Below are 18,356 nucleotides of genomic sequence, written 5' to 3' on the forward strand. Positions count from 1 at the left end.
GATGTGGCACATTTATACAATGGAGTTCTACTCAGCGGTAAAGAAAAATGAAGTTATGAAATTTGCAGAAAAATGGATGGACCTGGAAAGTATTATACTAAGTGAGGTAACCCAGACCCAGAAAGCCAAGCGCCACATGTTCTTTCTCATATGTGGATCCTAGCTACAGATGACTGGGCTTCTGCGTGAGAATGAAAATACTTAGTAGCAGAGGCCAGTAAGTTAAAAAGGAGACATAAAGGGTAGAGAAAGGAAGGGAGGAGGATACTTAATAGGTTGATATTGTATATATGTAATTACAATGATTGTAATGGGGAGGTAATATGATGGAGAATGGAATTTCAAATGGGAAAGTGTGGGGCTGGGGAGGGAGGGAATTACCATGGGATATATTTTATAATCATGGAAAATGTTAATAAAAATTAAAAAAAAAACTAGAAAAAAAAGGAGACATAAAGGGTAGAGAAAGGAAGAGGGGAGGATACTTAATAGGTTGATATTGTATATATGTAATTACAATGATTGTAATGTGGAGGTAATATGATGGAGAATGGAATTTCAAATGGGAAAGTGTGGGGGTGGGGAGGGAGGGAATTACCATGGGATATATTTTATAATCATGGAAAATGTTAATAAAAATTAAAAAATAAAATAAAATAAAAAATAAATAAAAAGCTTTGGAGGTTTTGTTAATTTGAGCAGTTAGGGATGTTTGTACCTGCACTACTCCTGTGGGGGAATAGGTTGTGAGTCTGGACACTTGATATTTTTTCTGCTTTCTTGGAAACACGCACTTATTCGTAAGGTTTTTTTTAATGTAAATGTGATAATGCCTCAATTAAGAATTTCTTCATTCTTTATACAGAAAAAAAAAAAAAGTAGCTGGTCATGCTGGTGCACATCTTTAATCCCAGCACTTGGGAGGCAGGGGTAAGAAGATCACTGTGAGGTGGAGGCCACCCTGAGATTACACAGTGAATTCCAGGTCAGCCTGGACCAGAGTGAGACCGTACCTCAAAAAACAAACAGTAACAACAAAAAAAAGCTGTGGAACTACTGGTACCATCACTCAGCTTTTTTTTTTTTTTTTTTGGTCTTTTTGGTTTTTCAAGGTAGGGTCTCATTCTAGCTCAGGCTGACATGGAATTCACTATGTAGTCTCCAGGTGGTCTCAAACTCTTGGAAATCCTCCTACCTCTGCCTCTCAGGTGCTGGGATTAAAGGCATGAGCCACCACACCCAGCTTCACTCTGCTTTTTTGCTTGTTTTTGTTTTTTTCTAGGGTAGGGTCTTACTCTAACCCAGTACGACCTGAAACTCATTTTTAGTCCCAGGCTGGTCTCAAACTCATAATGAACCTACCAACTCTGTCTTCTGAGTGCTGGCATTAAAGGCATGTGTCATCACACCTGGCAATCACGGTAGTAACTAAGCAATGTTTTTCTCTGGAGCTATGGGGAAGAATCCACTTCCAAGCTGATTCTGTGATTGGCTCAATATAGCCTTTGTGGTTGTAGAAGTCCCATTCCCTTGTTGACAGCCAGCCAGGCATCTCTCTTAGAGGCTAATTATAATCACAGGTCTCCACCTTCGCAAATTGCAATGGACAGTGTCCCTCATGTTAAATTCCTCTCCTTATTTGAATCTCCTTGGCCAGGAAAAGACTAGTCCCTTTCAAGGGCCATCTAATTAGACGAGGACCACCCAGGGTAACACTCCTTCCTTAAAGCCTGATTTTGAACCACAAGTGTACTTGCACAGTTTCTTCACAGCAGTATTTACACTGTGTTTGACTATCTGGAAAAAAAGAGTGAGAATACCAAGTGGAAGAGTTCTTGGGGTCCACCTTAAATTTCTGTCTAATGTATCTACTTTTTTAAGTTCTTATAATATTTTAAAACTATTTCATTAGTGGGTAAGATACTTGCCTGCAAAGCCTAAGGACCCATGTTCAACTTTCCAGGTCCTACATAACTGTTAAACCATCTCTCCAGCCCTGTCCAAGGTTTTTATTGGCTTTTGGTAACATGATGTTGTAGGATGCTGTCCTCTGAGCATAACTGTCCCCCTATTCATCAGAGTACTCATGACCTAGATTAGCAAGAGACCCTCAAGACTGAGCCTGTTAAGATGGATAGAACTGGAACATATTATCTAAATGAGGTAACCCAGGCTCAAAAAGATGAACACCAGGGCTGGAGAGATGGCTTAGTGGTTAAGTGCTTGCCTGTGAAGCCTAAGGACCCTGCTTCGAGGCTCGATTCCCCAGGACCCATGTTAGCCAGATGGACAAGGGGGCACATGCATCTGGAGTTCGTTTGCAGTGGCTGGAGGCCCTGGCACACCCATTCTCTCTCTTTATCTCTGCCTCTTTCTCTCTGTCTGTCGCTCTAAAATAAATAACAAAAAAAAATTTAAAAAAAGAGATGAACACCCTATACTCCCTCTCATGTGAAGATCAGCTTTAATTTTTTAGATTTGAGTGTTTAAGTTGGAGTGCCTGTAAAGGCTTGAAAGCTACATAGGAGTCAGGGGTGGGGAGAAGTTGGGTGAGGGAGATGGTGTAACACAGGCAATATGAGAGTACAGAGGCAAAATACTGGGTGGAAAAGTTTCAGTGGGGATGGGCTGAGGGTGAAGGAAGAAATAAAAATGGTTTTAAAAAACAAAATAAAATGTATGAAAAGCCATATGGAAACCCACCTCTTTGTAAGCTCATTAAAATTATTACTTAAAAATGAGTGTGACTTACAATTAACACAAAATGAGTCTGAATGATGGTATCTTGGATATGTGGATCATGCTGCTTCCAACCACAGATTAATGGGATACTCCCAGAGCTGTTGGTCAGGGAGTTCCCTGAGCCCCCCCAAACTATATAGACTATAGACTATTGGTACTCTTGGTTGCCTCCCAGAACTAGATAGTAAGACCCTACTGCTGAAGACAGTATGTGCTTCAGTTGCAGGACAAAGATAAATCAAACTGGAATTGAGCAGGTAACTTCTTCCCTCCTGGTTAGCTTTCAGTGCCAGAAGGTGCTATGCAGGCTAGTAGAGGTGAAAAGTCATCAACAGTTTTATTCAGCATGCTATACAATCCTGCTTGCTACGTAACTGACTTGCCAGGCACGATGTTCCCACTGGTGCAACAGTGGCAGGACAGTTCTGGGAGTAACCAATACCTTGCTGATTGGGTTTGAGACCCACTCTACACGAGGGATTCCATGTCTGGTACTGTTAACCTGGTCAAAACTCCATGGCTGGGGAGAACATAAGTCTTATGGGAAAGATACTACTACTGTTGTTTTGCTAGAAGGACATGTGCCCATCAAACTGCCTTCTAAATATTTATGTTTTTGTCCACATATTGATGCTTCTCTCAGCTTTAGTCAGAGGAGCTTCTTTTTGCAATGGGCAATGGTTACTACAGATTCATAATTCATCAAAATGCTGAGAAGGAGTAGCTGTTGAATCCTCAACTCAAAATGGGACATCTCTATGACCCTCTCCAAGGCTCAGAGAACACTGTGGAAGAGGGAATGGAAAGAATGGAAGAGCCCGGAGATGGGTTGCTGGCCTGCTGGTATGATGTAACCACTGCATGCATGAAGTCACAGAAACAGTAGTTACCTGCACAAGACCTGGCTTATCAACATTCTGTTATGGCTGAGAAAGAGGCTCATGAAGCTCCACCCCTCCCAGGGAGCAATTGGCAGTTAATGGTTGCTAGGGGGCAGGGGAAATTTTCTTTAGTGGTGTTACCATTCATAAGTTATCCATGTTCCAGTAAATAAACACCCACCTATGCTCATGTTAGTAACCCTAATTAAACTAAACAGTATCACACACACACACATATGCACACACACACACATGCATATGTGACACCAAAGCAGAAGGGAGACTGGATGGGAAGAAAAGGTTCAGTGGGTATGGGAGGGGACAAAAAAAAGGGGGTGTCTGAATGAATGTGATCAAAATATTATATTTATGCAATTGTTAAAAAATTAATTAATTTTAAAAAGATTGGGTCTACTGATGTTCCCTTATAGGAAGGGAAGGGGAGGTTCATCAGACCCTCACCTGAGGTCTCAGCCACTCCACCCTGTTCCTCCCCACCAGCTATATGGAATTCTGCTTCAGCTACATGTAGTCTCATGATGTGCTAGAGGGCCCAGTGTATGGAAGGTTAACTGAATCAGGGGGGCTCCATCTATTCAGCTGTGGGGAAGCTATCACCCATACTGAGGTGAGACTTTGGAGTGAGAGGTCACCCATGCTCCTATAAGAAAACCATCACCATGTTCCTAGAAGAAAGACCAGTGATCTCACTGGTTTACCAGATTGAATAAATTTAGGTGGAATTGTTACTTTGGTGGACAGACCAAAGTCTAGTGTGGGTGCTGGTTTTCTATCTGTGGTAAGTAGACATTTGTTTTCATCTCCCCAAGGGAAAGTTCACACAATCTATGAATTTTCTGCCTGACATGGACTAAATCTCAAGCTCCCAGAAGGAAGCAGGGATTTGAAATAAACCACATTGCTTGTACTAAAAGCATGAGCAGTGAGCTACTGTTTCCAGTTAGGGAATGATCTTGAGAAAAAGGAGGCCTTTCAAAATCCAACTTAACTCTCCTCAAAAGTAGGCCTTAAGTGTAACAGTTAACTATTTTCTGTATAGTATGAACACATTATGTTACCCAGTGATGGGCATTTGGATTGGTTCTAACTTTTGGCTATTATTACAATAATAATTATAACCATAGCAATAGCAATGCTATGAACACTTATTTAGAAGTCTTTGTGTGGACATACATTTTCATTTCTCATAGATAAATACCTAGGAATGGGATTGCTAGGTCATGTGACAATTCTACACTTAATATTTTGAGAAATTGCCAAATTATTTCCCAAAATATCTATACCATTTCACAATCTTACCAGCAATGTCTAAGGGTTTCAATTTCTCTACATCCTTGCCAATAGTTGTTTTTTTTTGTTTGTTTGTTTGTTTTCTTCCAAGGTAGGGTCTCACTCTGGCACAGGCTGACCTGGAATTAACTATGTTATCTGAAGGTGGCCTTGAACTCTCAACGATCCTCCTACCTCTGCCTTCCAAGGGCTGGGATTAAAGGTGTGTGCTACCACACCCGGCTGTAAAATATATTTGAAAAGAATACTTACTATAAAAAAAAATTGGTGGAAGTGAGAAATTTTTTTTCTTGGCTTAGCTGCCCACAAATTGCCCATGCTTCTGTAAACAAACCAACTAAATTCAATTTCTTCACCAAGCCAGATGAGTACTTTTTTTGTTTGTTTTGTTTTTGGCTAGTACACTATCTGGGGTGAATAGATGTTACTTTACTTCCTCCCTGAAAAGTTCACACAACCAAGTATATGCATTCTTTTTAAAAAATTATTTACTGGGCTGGACAGATGGCTTAGCGGTTAAGTGCTTGCCTGTGAAGCCTAAGAAACCCCATTAGAGGCTCGATTCCCCAGGACCCACGTTAGCCAGATGCACAAGGGGGCGCACACAACTGGAGTTTGTTTGCAGTGGCTGGAGGCCCTGGTGCGCCCATTCTCTCTATCTCCCTCTTTCTCTCTCTATCGCTCTCAAATAAATAAATAAATAAAAATAATTTTTAAAAATTATTTTTATTTATTTATTAGAGACAGAGAGGGAGAGAGAATGAGAATGGGTGCGCCAGGGCCTGTAGCCACTGCAAATGAACTCCAGATGAACTTGCCACCATGTGCATCTGGCTTACGTGGAACCTGGAGAATGGAACCTGGATCCTTAGGCTTTGCAGGCATGTGCCTTAACCACTAAGCCAGGCTATGCATTTTTTAAAGCTTTTTAAATTTTTATTCATTATTATTATTATTATTTTGGTTTTTCAAGGTAGGGTCTTGCTCTAGCCCAGGCTGACCTGGAATTCACTATGAAGTCTCAGTATGGCCTTGAACTCACAGCAATCCTCTTACCTCTGCCTCCGCAGTTCAGGGAGTAAAGGCGCATGCCACCGTGCCCAGATAATTTTTATTTTTATTTATTTATTTATTTTATATATAGAGAGAATTGTGTCATGCCAGGGCCTCAGGCATTGCACTCAAATGCCAGACGATTGCGCCACCTAGTGGGTATGTATGACCTTGCGCTTGCCTCACCTTTTTTTTTTTTTTTTTTTTGGTTTTTCGGGCTCAGGCTGACCTGGGATTCACTGTGTCGTCCCAGGATGGCCTTGAACTCACGTTGATCCTCCTACCCTCTGCCTCTCAAGTACTGGGATTAAAGGTGTGCGCCACCATGCCCGGCTTTTGCCTCATCTTTGTGCGTCTGTTTTCTGTGGAATCTGGAGAGGAAGTCCTTAGGCTTCACAGGCAAGTGCCTTAACCACTAAGCAATTTTTCCAGCCTTTATTTTTATTTATTGATGAGAGAGAGCGAGAGCACACCAGGGCCTCTAGCCACTGCAAACAAACTCCAGATGCATGTGCCACCTTGTGCATTTGGTTTACATGTGTCCTGGGGAATTGAACCTGCATCCTTTGGCTTTGCAGGCAAATACCTTAACCATGAAGCCATCTCTCCAGCCCCATTCTTTTTCTAAAATGTATTTATTTTCAAGCAGAAAGAAACAGAGAGATTGAGAGAGAGAGAATAAGGCACCCCAGGGCCTCTAGCTACTGCAAATGAACCTGTATATTTGGTTTTATATGGGTACTGAGGAATCAAACCCAGCTCGTTAGGCTTTGCAGGCAAGTGCTTTAACTGCTGAACCATCTCTCCAGGCCAAGTATAAGCATTCTTTACAGCTGGGGAGATGGTTAAAAGTGCTTTCTGGGCAAGTCTAACCACCAAGATCAGCTTCCCTGAATCCATGTAAAACTAAATGAAAGCAGCAAATGAATCTGCAATCCCAACATATCTATGGCAATGGAAGATGGAGTCAGGAGAATCCCAAAGCTGATGGGCTGGCTAGTCTGGCATTTGCAGTGGTAAACAGGATAGACACTGTCAACGGGTGGAAAGTGAGGACTGATCTGAGGTGGTCCTTTCATCCTCACACGCACATGCCCATACACATGCAACACACACACACACAATTTTTACATACTCATTTTTGAACATTTTGCTCAATCTATGGGTTACTTTTTAAATTTTCTGATGGTATCTTAAATTTTGATCAAATCCAGCTTATTTTTTCCAACATTTTTACTTTTGGTGACTCTAATACCTAACAGTAAGCTAACATTGCATAAACCAATGAATGTATCAGAAGACTTATTCCTATGTTCTCTTCTGAGAGCTATACTTTTAAGTATTACATTTATCTCTGTGGTCCATTTCAAGCTAATTTTAAAAACAATATTTTATTTATTTATTTATTTTCATTTTTCGAGGTAGGGTCTCACTCTAGTCCAGGCTAACTTGGAATTCATTCTGTATTCTCAGGGTGGCCTCGAATTCATGGTGATCTTCCTACCTCTGCCTCCCAAGTGCTGGGATTAAAGGTGTGTGCCACCATGCCTGGCAATATTTTATTTATTTATTTGAGAGAAATAGAAAGGAAGATGCAGAGAGAGAGAGAATTGGTGTGCCAGGGCCTCCAGTCACTGCAAACAAACTCCACACACATGTGCCACCTTGTGCATCTGGCTTACATGGGTACTGAGGAGTCAGACTTGGATCCTTAGGCTTTGCAGACAAGTGCCTTAGCTGCTAAGATATCTCTCCAGCCCCTCAAGTTAATTTTTATGTGTGAGGGATGCCTGCATTATTTTGAATTAAATCCAAGATACATGTTGTTCATTTATAATTAAAAAACATAAGGGGGGCGTGGTGGTGCACGCCTTTAATCCCAGCACTCGGGAGGCAGAGGTAGGAGGATTGCCATGAGTTCGAGGCCACCCTGAGACTCCATAGTGAATTCCAGGTCAGCCTGGGCTAGAGTGAGACCCTACCTCAAAAAAACAAAAAACAACAACAACAAAAAACCATAAGGGCGTGGTGGAACATGCCTTTAATCCCAGCACTCGGGAGGCAAAGGCAGCAGTATCACTGTGAGTTCAAAGCTACCCTGAGACTACAGAGTGAATTCCAGGTCAGCCTGAGCTAGAGTGAGACCCTACCTCGAAAAACCAAAAAAACAAAGAAACAAACAAAAAAACCCCATAAGGACCTTCCTTAAATATAAACTCAATAGCATTATATGTGATTGAAGAAGTTTAACAATAATTCCTTAATTCATGTATCTATTAAATATTGACATTTCCAGTCATTCATGAACATTAAAAATTTGTTTGGCTGGGCATGGTGGCACATGCCTTTAATTCCAGCACTCAGGAGACTAAGGTAGGAGAATCACTATAAGTCCAAAGCCAGGCTGAGACTACATAGTCAACTCTAGGTCAGCCTGGGATAGACCCCAAAAATAAGGTTTTTTTTGTTTGTTTGTTTGTTTGTTTGAATCAGGATCTAATAAAGACTACACATTATTAATGGCTAATATATCTCTTCAACCTTAATTGTCCTTTTTTCTCTCATGAGTAAGGGTCTCACTCTAGCTCAGGCTGACCTGGAGTTCACTATGTAGTCTCAGGATGGCCTCAAACCCATAGAGATCCTCCTAACTTGGACTCCCAAGTGCTGTTGGGATTAAAGGTGTGTGCCACCATGCCAGGTTCTTTTTTTCTAAATAGACTTACTGGGGCTGGGGAGATGGCTCAGTGTTAAGAGCATTTGCTTCACACACATGAGGACCTAAGTTTAATCTGTATCACCTACATAAAAAGCCAGACATGGCCTCATACTCCTGTAACCCAAGCCCTGAGGGGGCAGAGACAGCTGGGGCTCACTGATCAAGACTATGATTAAAAAAAAAAGCTCCAGATTCAGTAAAAGCCTCTGTCTCCAGGAAATAAGGTAGAACAGCAATAGGTGAAGACAACTAATGATCTTCCCTGGTCTCCAAATATGTTTAAACACGATTATGTGCATCTGCACACATACATATGCATACACCATGCATATGCACACACACCAAAAGATCAGGTTTATACATGGCTGCATTTTGACAAAGATGTGTAGCTGCATAATCACCAATGCAATCTGGATATAAAATCATTTCCAGGTTGGAGAGATGGCTTAGCAGTTAAGGTTATTGCCTGCAAAGCCTAAGGACCCAGGTTCAATTCCCCAGTACATATGTAAGCCAGATGCACAAGGTGGTGCATGCATCTGGAGTTCATTTTGCAGTGGCTAGAGGCCCTGGTGTGCCCGTTCTCTCTTTGCTTTCTCTCTCAAATAAATAAAATTAAAAATTAATAAAAAATAATTTAAAATAATTCCCATCATTCTGAAAGTTATTTGTGTCTACTGTTAGAAATATATCCTTAACAAAACCTAAACCTAGATGGGCGTGGTGGCACAAGCCTTTAATCCCAGCACTCGGGAGGCAGAAGTAGGAGGAGCACATGAATTCAAGGCTGCCCTGAGACTACATAGTGAATTCCAGGTCAGTCTGGGCTAGAGTGAAACCCTACCTCTAAACAAAACAAAACATAAACATAAACCTTTCTGATATTTGCATGTAATCACACAATTTAGTATAACAATTATGATTTCATGCATTTAATACTTTAAAATGGTTGTGATTCTAAAGTAACTAACACATTGCATTTTCTTGAAAAAGAGTCAGTCTAGGAGTCAAGGAGATGGCTCAATTAGTAAAGTGCTTATAGTACAAGTGTGAGGACTTGAGTTCCTACCCTCAGTGCCCACGTGAAAGCAAGGTATGACGGGGCATACCTGCAATCCTAGCTCTAGGAAGGCAGAAACAGGAGTAGTACCTGAAGATTGCTGGGCAGCTGGGTATAGCCTAGCTAGAGAGCTCCACAGTCAGTGAGAGACCTAAGAGGAATTGAAGAATACACCTCATGCTGACCTTTGGCCTCCACATGTGCATACTGGCATGCACACCGCCCCCTACACACATGCATAGCACATATATAAACAAAAAGAATCAGTCTAATTAATCACAAATTAGAAATATAAAAAGGAGATAATTGAAAGTTTTAAACTAAAACAAATTCTGATACAGCAAAAATTCAAATATAATCAAAATAATAAAAGCCAGTTGATGTAGCCATTGAGTCCTGCTTGTGCCTGACATTATTAATGAATGGGCAGTATTCACCACTGTCTACAAAGTAGGTTGTCACCACTGAGCCTGCTTAACAGACCTGCAATGACAATGACTTAGTTGGGACCGCATTCTGTGTCTGTTGGTGTGTGTGCTTTGTGCAAGTATAAGCAGAAACAGGCTTGCTCGTCTAGGTCAGGGTATGCACTCAAGCCGTAATGAATTGTATCAAACCTCATAGTAAGCTGGGTCATTTCACAGCCTTGTCAATATTGCCCAGGACAGTGGTAGAACTAAGCATATGAGGCTAGCCCCTGTCCTCAGGTTCTGTGTGTCCAGGGGAACTCAAACCCTACTTAGAAAAATAACACAGACAATAGAGCCAGGGTGTCCTGTCAGTGATGAGTGCAGAGACCTGTTGTCAGATGGCTATGAAGGGACGGGCACCATGGCCTGAGTGTGCCCCATCAGAGTTGCTGCTGTGGATAGGCTTGGGCTGAGGAAGGCCTTCCTTGCAGTCAGCTTCTCCTAAACACTTATAAAAGCTAGTGCCCACCCAAGTGACCTTCGTCTTGTTACACTGGAATACAGGTTGCTATGCCTCAGGGTACTTTGTTTGGATTAAAAATTCTTTATGCTGGTTTGAAAAAAAAATAATAAAAGTACTAAAAAAAAAAACTTAGGGTGAACATTTTCAAAAATCTTATAGTGAAAAAAAGGCTTTATATACCTGAAGACCCAGAAGACATAAAGAGTTCTGTCAAACCTTTGACAAATCACTATTCCAAGGTAAAAATACATAATTTTATAGTCATCAAAAGGCTTATGTTCTGGGCTGGAGAGATGGTTTAGCGGTTAAGGCATTTTGCCTGCAAAGCCAAAGGACCTCGGTTCAATTCCCCAGGACCCACGTTAGCCACATGCACAAGGGGGCACATGTGTCTGGAGTTCATTTGCAGTGGCTGAAGGCCCTGGTGTGCCCATTCTCTCTCTCCCTCTCCCTGTCTCTTTCTCTCTGTCTCTCTCTCAAATAAATAAATAAAAATAAAGTTAAAAAAGGCTTATGTTCTGAATAAAGAATTCCTACAAGTTAGTAAAACAAAGATACAACACAATAGAAAAATATCTGAGACTTGGGCAGGAGCTTCACAAAACAGCATACAAAATGAACATCAGCAGCAAACATACCAATGGGTTTTCAACCTCATCAAATCCCAGAGAAATTCCAAGCAGAGCCACAATTAAGCATCCCGTACACTTCCCATAAGAGGAAGTGATACTGAGACTCAGTACCAAATACTGACAGTGAATGTGGAGCAACCAACACCACCTGTACCCACTGAGGAAAGCTTATGCTACACTCATGCGCTCTGAAACAACACTCTGGTGAACCACTAGTGGACCTCTTATGTGATGGTTAGTCCTGTAACAGCACATCACTCAGTGATGCTGTAGCCACCTTGGGTTTTCTAAGCCACTCTGTGATGCTCTCACAACTATCAGAATGAATCACAATTGTTAAATCACACACAACTGCCCTTTGGAATATCCAAGGGGAACATACCCGTAGTCTGACCCAGTAACTGTATCCGTATTGCAACTCAAGATATGTAGACTATACACCAAGATATGCACAAGAATGTTTATAGCAGGAGAACTCATGTTAGCCTAAACTGGAAACAACACAAATACCCATCAATGATTGGATAAATTGTAGTATGTTAATTAATGAGATATTAAAAAAAAAAACAGCAAGAGTAAAAAAGAACTGCTCGATGCAACATCAAAGAGTCACATGAGCGCAGGACTGTACAACAGAACAAATGCACACTGTATGTGGTCAAAATTCAGAAATGGTGTCCAAAGTCAGAATGGTGGTTATTTTGGCTGAGGAAGAAGAGTGTAGGGTAAGGAGAAGGAACCAAGGTGGCTTCTGGGATGCTGTGTATTTCTAGTGTTCAGTGGCATATACATATGAGTTGTGCCCTTTGGGGCAGGTACATTATACTTGTATGTCAGTAAAGAGTTCCAGAAAGCTGTAGAAAATGGGGCTGTTAGTCAGACTTTTTTTTCTAGGTAGGATCTTGCTGTAGCCCAGGCTGACCTGGAATTCACTCTGTAGTCTCAGGGTGGCCTTGAACAGAAAGCGATCCTCCTACCTTTGCCTCCTGAGTACTGGGATTAAAAACCACCACACGTGGCTCAAACTTTTTTTTTTTTTTCCTATTTATTTGCAAGCAGAGAGAGACAGAGAGAATGGATGCTCCAGGGCCTCCAGCCACTTCAAATGAACTCTAGATACATGTGGCACTTTGTGCATCTGGCTTTACATGGGTACTGGGGAACTGAACCAAAGTCATTAGGCTTTGCAGGCAAGCACTTTAAATGCTGACCTATGTTTCCAGCCCTTGATCAGACTTTGAAAAATATCTTTCTTTATTTATTTGCAAGAAAAGAGAAAAAGTGTTGTCTAGGCTTCTTGCCATTGCAATGAATTCCAGATACATGCATCACTTTACAGATGTGACTTTATGTAGATACTAGGAGATCAAACCAGATCAGCAGGGTTTACAAGCAAGCACCGTTAACACTGAGCCATCTCTTCAGCCCTGCTCATCAGAATTTTATGTGTTCATCTTAAAATATTTTTTCTCTCAGCATGTTCATGTTTAACCTTGAGAAAAGATCCTTCCAGTGAAAACATGGTGGGTAATGGTCCTCTGAAGCCACATCTCACCTAATTCATTCTGCTCTTTCTCTTCCACCTGTAGGCCAGCAGCAAGCCTCCGGACCTCTTCTATAGCCACCCCCAACCTCTTCGTTACTTGTTCCATTTCTCTCTCTAGGCAACCTTGAGATATTTTATGTTTATCTAGGTCTTCATTATGAGGCTGCAATAAAACTAGTGTCAGCAACAGAACACTTGGTTATTTTGCTATTTTCTATAACAGTTAAAAGATAGTAATGAAAAGCAACAATCATAAAGGGAAGAGAAAGGAAGGGAGGAGGGTACTTAATAGGTTGATATTGTATATATGTAAGTACAATGATTGTGATAGGGAGGTAATATGAAGGAGAATGGAATTTCAAAGGAGAAAGTGGGGGGGGAGGGAATTACCACGGGATATTTTTTTATAATCATGGAAAATGCTAATAAAAATTTAAAAAAGAAAAAACAAAAAAATAAAACAAAATAAAAGAACCCCCCCCCCCAAAAAAAGAAAAGCAGCAATGTTTCATTCATGGGCATTTCTTTTGTTAAGTTGAACCATATAAAAATGGTGATATATAAGTGTTTTTTACTTATAAACATGTAATTCCATATGGTTAAATCTAACATACCTAAGAAACTATGTTGATATGACTACCAAAATCAGAAATTTCAACACAGAAATGAGTATCATCTAGCAAGAAAGACATAAGATATTCCTCATTTATATGATTCATTACTTTGTAAAATGACTTCACATCATTTCATTTAATTTCAAAGTATGTACATGCTTAACATGGTTCCAATCATATTTAGTGCTCTTCTCCTGAATCATTTTGAAAGATTAAAAATATTTTTTATTTATTTATGAGTGAGGGTGAATGTGTATATGGGCACAACAGTGCCTACTGCCACTGCAAACATACCTTAGACATATGTACCTCTTTGTGCATCTGGCTTTATGTGGGCACTAGATAACTGAACTCAGGCTGGCAGGCTTTGTAAGCAAGTACCTTTAACCACTGGGCCATCAAGCAGCCACAACTTTGAAATATTTTTAAAGCTGAGAAATTCAGTCTCAATTATACATTGGTTTTGGTTCTGAAAAAAAACAAACATTGTGGCCGGGTGTGGTGGCACACACCTTTAATCCCAGCACCCAGGAGGCAGAGGTAGGAGGATCGCCAAGAGTTCAAGGCCACCCTGAGACTACATAGTGAATTCCAGGTTAGCCTGAGCTAGAGTGAGACCCTACCTCAGAAAAAAAGAAGAAAAACATTAGGCTGGAGGGATTGCTTAGTGGTTAGAGCACTTGCCTGTGAAGCATAAGGGCCCAAGTTCAACTTCCCAGAACCCACACAAGCCAGATGCACAAGGTGAACAAGTGCAAAGGTGGCATATGTGCCAAAGGTGGCACATATGTCTGCAATTCATTTGCAGTGGCTAAAACCCTGGCACACCCATTCTCTTCCCCTCTCTCTCATTAAAAAAAAAAAAAAATCAAAGCCAGGTGTGGTGGTATACACCTTTAATCCCAGCACTCAGAAGGCAGAGGTAAGAGGATCGCCATGAGTTTGAGACAAGCCTGAGACTACATAGTGAACTCCAGGTCAGCCTGAACTAGAGTGAGATCCTACCTCAGAAAAAAAAAGAAAATAAATCATATAATCACATTTCTGAGCTAAAGACAACCAAAATACTATCTCCATGTCAAAACTCCTATAAGTGGTTCTGTCATTTTATATTCCTGTCATTAGAACACGGTAATTTCAGTTGATTCACATTCTTACCAACACAGACTTACTTACATACTATATGGTTTGAAAATGAGCCCACATGCTCATAAGATTGAACTCACGGTCCTCAGTTTGTGGTGCCATCTTAGGTTGTGAAGCCTTTGGGGACTGAGGCTAATCTGGAGGACACAGGACACCAGAAAGGATATATCCATCCAGCTCTAGGTCTCAGCTTTCTGATCAGCTAAGATGTGAGGAGGAGCTGCTGCTACAATGGAGCCCCAGCTGCCATGCCTTCCTGCTATGATGGACTGTGGCCCAAAACCACAAGTTCAAATAAACCTCTCTTCCTTCAGTTGCTCCTGTCAGTTATTCCGTCACAGTGATGAGAAAGGTGATGAATACACATTCACTAAGCTATTTCATTCTGTGGAGTACATGGGGTGAGCTCAGATGTCATAGGTGAGGCAACTGAGTCGCATGGAATCTAACTTGTTCAGATGCTGACATGTAGCTGAAGAAGTCCAGCCAAATGCAAGGTCTGTATTCCTATGCATGAGTAATCTGGCTATATAACCTTTTGGAGAATGAATGATTAAGTGAATAAATGAATACACTCTGAAAGGACCTCTGTGTACTCAATTATCTACTTAGTTTTGGAATACCTGGGGAAATACTTTCTGTGGGTTACAGCACAACTGTCTTTGAAACTCTGGCATGGAATCCACAGGTTCCAACTTTCCCAACAGTGGATGGCTCCCTCCCAGTAAGCATACAACCTGTCTGTTGGGAATGCTCACAGCTTGTCTGCACAAGCTGTCTTGACACAACATTTCTTCAGCTTCCTTAATTTGGGCCTCTGTTAGGAAAAAAATAACAGAAAAGTGTTAAAAATGTTGTAATAAGATACCAAGAAGGTTCTTAATAGATTTTTTAAATTAATAAAAATAAAACTGAGGGGTTGGAGAGATGGCTTAGTGGTTAAGGTGCTTGCCTGAGAAGCCTAAGGATCCAAGTTGGGTTTCCCAGAACACATGTAAGCCAGATATACATGGTGGTGCATGTGTCCTGGAGTTTGTTTGCAGTGCCTGGAGGCCCTGGAGCACCCATTCTGTTTCTCTCTTTTTCCCTCTCTAGTATATAAATAAACCAGCAATAATAATACTGATACTATCGTCTCCCCATCTCTCCAGGGTGTCTGCAAACTTCAGAAACAAGAGGTAGACATTGTGGGGCACACCCATACTCCCAGCACTCAGGAGGCTAAGACAGGAGGATTATGAGCTTGAGGACAGGCTGGGCTATATAATGAGAATTTAAAAAAAAAAAAAAAAGGCTGGAGAGATAGCTTAGTGGTTAAGGTGCTTTCCTTCAAAAGCAAAGGACCCAGGTTCAATACTCCAGAACCCACATAAGCAAGATGCACAAAGTGGTGCATGCATCTGGAGTTTGTTTACAGAGGCTGGGGCCCTGGCATGCCTATTCTCTCTCTCTCCCTCCCTCTCTTGCAAATAAATAAATAAAAATAAGATATTAAAAAAAAAAAGACGGTGTGGTGGCACACGCCTTTAATCCTAACACTTGGGAGGCAGAGGAAGGAGGATTGTCATGAGTTTGAGGCTACCCTGAGACTACATAGTAAATTCCAGGTCAGCATGGACCAGAATGAGACCCTACCTCGACCCCTCCCCTCACACACACACAAAAGAAAAGAAAAAGCATAAAAGACAAGGCAGGCATTTAAGGCTGAAGTAGGAGGATCACTATTAGATCAAGGCTATGGAGTGAGTTCCAGGTCAGTCTGGGTTAGAGTAAGACCCTTCCTTGAAAAACAAAACAAAACAAAAATAAAAGATATAAAACAGGTGTGGTGTTGCATACTTATAATCCTATCACTTGGAAGGTAGAGACTGGAGATTCAAAAGATCAAAGTCATCCTTAGTTACATAGTGCATTTGAGGCCAGTCTGAAATACACGAGACTCATTTAAAAAAAAAAAAAAAAAGGAAGGAAAATAGGAATGAAAGCCGGGCATGGTGGTACACCATCTTCAGAGGTAAGGTGGATTGCTGTGAGTTCAAGGCCAGCCTGGGACTACATAGTAAATTCCACGTCAGCCTGGGCTAGAGTGAGACCCTTCCTCAAAAAAAAAAAAAAAAAAAAAAAAAAAAAAGGGAATGAATGAAGAAGGAAGGGGAGAGAAAGGGAGGTTAAAAACAGAAAAGAAACTTTGCTGGGCATGGTGATACACACCTTTAATCCCAGCACTTGGTAGGCAGAGGTAGAAATGAAGGCCACCCTGAGACTACATAGTGAATTCCAGGTCAGCTTGGGCTAGAGTGAGATCATACCTCAAAAAAACTAAAAACAAACAAACAAAAAAGAGGCCCTGTCCCCTCCCCCTCAAGGTCATACCGAAGCAATAGCAACAAGAAAAACAATGGGGGCTGGGGATGGAACTCAGATATTGCAGCTTGAGGAGCAGGTACGTTATCCACTGACCCATTCACTGTCAGATGTATGACAATAGAGATTCTTATTGCCACATAGTTTTTAAGTGTTTAATAGAGAGGTATCTTTTTCCCTCCTTCCTACCCTCTATCCCCCTCCTTTTTATACTTGCTTGGGTGGGAGAGAGGGAAATCACCAGTGAAGATACTCAACAGTGGACACTGCAAGCCTTAAATTTGGTCAGCCAGGCCAAATGAACCAATGGGTGCAATAGTTCAATGTCTGATATGGGGGAAACTAACTGCTCTCTAATTGGACTGGAGGCTTGCTCCATGGGAGGGAATACAGCCTTGATACTGAAAACCTACATCAGGGTTAGTCATAAGTCCTAGGGGTGTAACGTCTACTGGTGTCTGACTAAATGTATGTACTATGCTCACCAAACTGCCCAGTAAGCACTTCTCTTAATGTTCCTACCCATATATTAATGCTACTCTCACTTTTGGTTAGAGAACCTTCTCTTTTCAGATGGCAGTGACCTTGGGGCTCAGAAGGAACCATGGTGCTGAGAAGTGACAGAGGAGTGAGTGTTCAACACTATATCTCTATCATACCTTCCAAGGCTCAGGGTCCATTGTGGAAGAGGTGCAAGAGCCAAAGGAAAGGTAGGACTCCTTACAATGTGCTCCACCAGACACAAAATGGCCTGGATATCCATGACCTCACAGTGCCTGGCACCACCTACACAAGACCAGTACAATAGGAGGAAAAGATCATGACATCAAAATAAAAGAGAGGGGCTGGAGAGATGGCTTAGCGGTTAAGCACTTGCCTGTGAAGCCTAAGGACCCTGGTTCGAGGCTCGATTCCCCAGGACTCACATTAGCCAGTTGCACAAGGGAGTGCATGTGTCTAGAGTTCATTTGCAGTGGCTGGAGGCCCTGGCGTGTCCATTCTCTCTCTTTCTACATGCCTCTTTCTCTCTCTGTCACTCTCAAACAAATAAATAAAAATAAACCAAAAAAAAATTTTTTTTAAAAAGAGACACTGATGAGAGGGGGAGGGGATATGATGGAGAGTGGAGTTTCAAAAGGGGAAAGTGGGGTGGGGAGGAAAGGAATTACCATGGATATTGTCTACAACTATGGAAGTTGTCAATAAAAAAATTAAAAATAAAAGCCGGGCGTGGAGGTACACGCCTTTAATCCCAGCACTAGGGAGGCAGAGGTAGGAGGACCACCATGAGTTTGAGGGCACCCTGAGGCTATATAGTGAATTCCAGGTCAGCCTGAGCTAGAGTGAGACCCTAC

At 41.5% G+C, this 18,356-nt stretch overlaps 1 protein-coding gene across 5 annotated transcripts in view; it reads right to left on the reverse strand.

Moving 5' to 3' along the window:
* Ccdc30 (coiled-coil domain containing 30) overlaps positions 1-18,356 on the reverse strand; it is a 164,646-nt gene that overhangs the window by 135,033 nt on the left and 11,257 nt on the right. For 3 of the 5 annotated variants that reach the window (XM_045149712.1, XM_045149711.1, XM_045149710.1), the window contains 2 exons: positions 15,261-15,454; positions 12,887-13,040 (listed from right to left, as the gene is read on the reverse strand). In XM_045149712.1, the coding sequence (XP_045005647.1) occupies positions 12,887-13,040; positions 15,261-15,428 (322 nt within the window). In that variant the 5' untranslated portion in view covers positions 15,429-15,454. The remainder of the gene's footprint in view (positions 1-12,886; positions 13,041-15,260; positions 15,455-18,356) is intronic. The other 2 variants (XM_045149714.1, XM_045149713.1) reach the window with 1 other exon arrangement.

This window comes from Jaculus jaculus, chromosome 5 (genome assembly GCF_020740685.1).
Source record: "Jaculus jaculus isolate mJacJac1 chromosome 5, mJacJac1.mat.Y.cur, whole genome shotgun sequence".
Lineage (NCBI taxonomy): Eukaryota > Metazoa > Chordata > Mammalia > Rodentia > Dipodidae > Jaculus > Jaculus jaculus.